The sequence below is a fragment of the Megascapheus bottae genome, chromosome 3 (genome assembly GCF_031878675.1).
Source record: "Megascapheus bottae isolate mThoBot1 chromosome 3, mThoBot2.hap1, whole genome shotgun sequence".
In the NCBI taxonomy this organism is placed as follows: Eukaryota; Metazoa; Chordata; class Mammalia; order Rodentia; family Geomyidae; genus Megascapheus; species Megascapheus bottae.
In genome coordinates this window covers 88,150,051-88,153,694 of record NC_143511.1, presented here as the reverse complement: position 1 = coordinate 88,153,694, position 3,644 = coordinate 88,150,051, and the positions used below count along the sequence as shown (strand labels likewise).

Genomic DNA, 3,644 nt, shown 5'->3' with positions numbered 1-3,644 from the left:
TTTTCCAAGGTGGCAATTCTCTGTTCCAGCTCTTGTGTTTTATCTTCCATTCCTGATGTTCTGTTCTCCATCTCGGTCAATCTGCTGCTTAATGCCTCCATTTTTGCTTGAAGTGTGGACACTGAGCTGATCGTCTGCTGAGAGGGTATTGAACTTTTCTTCCACTTCTCTTTTGAATTCGAACAGTTCCTTGGAAAATTCTTGCTTATGTTTTGGAATTCAGCCTTAATTTCATTAGTCATTTCCAAAATCTGGTTAGAAACAAAAGAGTCTCACATGGTTTCCTGCCCAGGCTGGCTTTGAACTGTTACCCTCTCATCTCAGGCTCCTGAGTATCTTTGATTATAGGCCTGAGCCACTGCATGGCTGGGTTTGTCCTTTTGAGACTGGCTTGGTTTGGTCACAGATGTCATCAGGGCTCACCCCTATTATAGGCTACACTGCAATTGCCTGCCCTCTTCAAGCTGACTCCTACTGCTGGAAGCCACACATAAAAATGATGGCTGCTGCAGGCATTTGACCTGCAGGCTCCGGGTCTTCTGGGTCCAGTGCGTGTGGTCACAGGGCTGACATGGACAGTGTTTCAGCCTGCCATTGAGGCTGGCCTCTGACAGGAGACCTGGGCCCCAGGTGCCACTAGAACTGCAACAGGCCACTCTGGGGCCCAGGGGAGCTGGTCTGGGTATCGGCTGGTTCTCCAGGACTGAGATTGCTACCCAGCCACCTGTAAGTTGAGGAGGCAGTTAGGTCTCTCCCCGCCTCAGCCCCACCTCCACTGGTTCTGGAGGATGAGGTCGTCTAGCCTGCCTCCACAGCCAAAAGGACTCCTGTGCACACTTGTGTTTGGTTTGCAGGATGATATATCCCCAGCCGATGACTCTGATGCCCATGTGAGTAAATCTACTGCCACTGCAAGTAGCACAAAGACCTGTGGGAAAGACATGGAGGCGGTTTCTTTGGGCTGGGGATGTGGCTTAGCTACCATGCTTCCCTATGGCAAGAAAAAGCAAACAAACAAAGCCTCAAGAATTTCCTGGGTTAATGCTCCATTTTCTATTAACCCTTTTCTTTTTTTGGTATTGGATGGGACTCGGGGTCCCAGACCATCTTGTCTGTTTCTTTGACTTGCTTTCCCTGCAGAGACATGGGTCCCTAAGGTGCTTGGGTCGGGGGTGTATGGACTATTTAACCCTTGCCAGCATGTCTTGGCTCCTTCTGCAGCAGCAGTGATGCCTGCTGCCTGGCCCCTTGAGACTGATTTGCCTCTGGTTGGTTTCCTGGTGAAAGCACGTTTGCCAGTGGGAGGTGCAGAGGAGGCTGGGAGGGCAGCAGGCAGGGCTCTGGGCCACAGGTTGGGCTTGGCGCTCTTTCTCTGTGCAGTAGGACAGATGTCCTTGTCCTGACCCCGTGGCTGGCTCCCATCATCTGGGAGGGGACCTTCAATATTGACATCTTGAATGAGCAGTTCCGGCTCCAGAACATCACCGTGGGACTATCTGTGTTTGCCATCAAAAAGTAAGAGATTGTGGAGGGCAGAGGCCTGGGGGCACCCAGATCTGTCCAGGCCCTAGGGTAGCTGAGGGTCTGAGAAGGGCACAGAAGCAGCTTGGGTGCTCTCATCCCAGCTGCTAGGACTAGACGAGTCCCCAGCACAGAAACCCTGCTGCACATGTGCGCATGTGCAGTGTCTCCCTGGACCTGGCATGGTCCTTCCCAGGCAGGAGCAGATGCTGGGCCTGTGCAAAGGCGGCCGGCCGCCCCACTGCTGTCAGCAGGGGCTGAGGCCTTGGCAGCCGCTGATCTTATGCCTTGTGAGGAATTCACTGAGAAGCCAGTGCTGTGCAGGCACAGAGGGTGGCGTGGTAGCCTTGTCAGAAGGTGGAGATCCTTGTCCCATGGTAGGGGCATGTGGCTCTGGACAGCCTCCAGGGATGACATGCCATGAGGCAGATGGGAACTCCCTGGGCTACGAGCTCTTGTTCTTGGATCTAAGGTCTGGGCCCAGGCAAGTCCTGCCCCTTCTTCCTGGAGTGCCCATCTTCCTGGTCCCCCAGCCCTGTGGAGTCCTGCTCTGTAGTGGGGAGCAGGGTGGGGGTGGAGTTGGCTGCGTAGGCATAGAAATGGTTAACTGAGGTCATGGTCCCAAGGATGCCTCGTGTCATGAAAGAAGGGCTGGGTACAGAGACTCTTCCCTGAGATGGGCCTGAGGGACAGGCATAGAAGAGGGCACAGAGCTGTGGCCCCCAAGACCCCTGCCAGCCTCCTGGAGCATGGCTCAGGCCAGGATGTGCTGTGGGAATGGTGGCCTGGAGGTGGGGCCACAGGAAGCCTCCAGCTCAAATCTGCTGTCCTGTGGGGAGCCCAGGGTCCCCATCTCGGGCAGGAGAGGGTGGGGCTCTGCTGCCTGGAGCCGGCACCGGGTGGGTTCTATGGCCGCCTGCGTCCTGCAGGTACGTCGCCTTCCTGAGGCAGTTCTTGGAGTCTGCTGAGCAGCACTTCATGGTGGGATTCCGGGTCAACTACTATGTGTTCACCGACCAGCCGGTGGACATGCCGCAGGTGGTGCTGGGGCCGGGGCGGCGGCTGTTGGTGCAGTCGGTGCCCAGCTACCCGCGCTGGCAGGACGTGTCCATGCGTCGCATGGAGATGATCAGCCGGTTCCTGGAGCAGCGCCCCCGCCTCGAGATGGACTATCTGGTGTGTGTGGACGTGGACATGAAGTTCCAGGACCACGTGGGCGTGGAGATCCTGACCCCGCTCTTCGGCACCCTGCACCCCGGCTTCTACCGGGCCAAGCGGGCGTCCTTCACCTATGAGCGCCGGCCGCAGTCCCAGGCCTACATCCCCCTGGACCAGGGGGACTTCTACTACATGGGGGCCTTCTTTGGGGGGTCAGTAGAGGAGGTGCACCGGCTCACCAGGGCCTGCCACGAGGCCATGCAGGCCGACCGGGACAACCACATCGAGGCTGTGTGGCACGACGAGAGCCACCTGAACAAGTATCTGCTGTACCACAAGCCCACCAAGGTGCTGTCCCCAGAGTACCTGTGGGACCCACGCATGCTCTCCCGCCCCTCTGTCTTACAGAAGATGCGGTTTGTCGCCGTGTACAAGAACCACCAGGAAATCAGGAACCCATAGACACAGGACATCAGGGAGGGTCTGGGAACAAGGCCGGGCCAGGGCGCCCTATCCCTGTGCTGGGCTGAAATGGTTTTAGAGCAAAGGGTCAGGGCTGTCTCTTCCTCTGATATTGAGAATTGCTGAGTGCGAGGCTATTGGTTTCAGCCCCCTGGACAGGTGAGGGAGGACTGAGGGCCTGGTGCCAGATCTGCCTCCATCCTCAGGCTGTTTTCCTACTCTTCTCTGGCCCTGGTGGCAGATCAGACATTTGAGAATGCCCTTCCTATTGTGCTCTGCCATGTGGAGGCCATGAGCTTAGCTCCACCCCAAGAAGGCCTTGCTGGCTGGCCTGTCCCTTCTCTGGTTTTCAGTGTTGAACAGTCTGCCACACTGTTTTAGCTTCCTCTTGCTTTCACTGATGCTTTGCATTTTCTCTGTTGTTTTCTTTATTTATTTATATATATATATTTTTTTTTTTTTTTCGCTGTCCTGGGCCTGAGCTCACGGCCTTAGCATTGTTC

General features: G+C 56.1%; 1 protein-coding gene across 1 annotated transcript; it reads left to right on the top strand.

The window, feature by feature from the left end:
* The first annotated feature begins 855 nt into the window (after positions 1-855).
* LOC150066090 (histo-blood group ABO system transferase 2-like) lies at positions 856-3,141 on the top strand. The gene is made up of 3 exons (XM_090329240.1): positions 856-890; positions 1,381-1,515; positions 2,451-3,141. The coding sequence occupies exons 1-3, from the start codon at positions 856-858 to the stop codon at positions 3,139-3,141; spliced, it is 861 nt and encodes a 286-aa protein (XP_090185366.1).
* Positions 3,142-3,644: the final 503 nt, after the last annotated feature.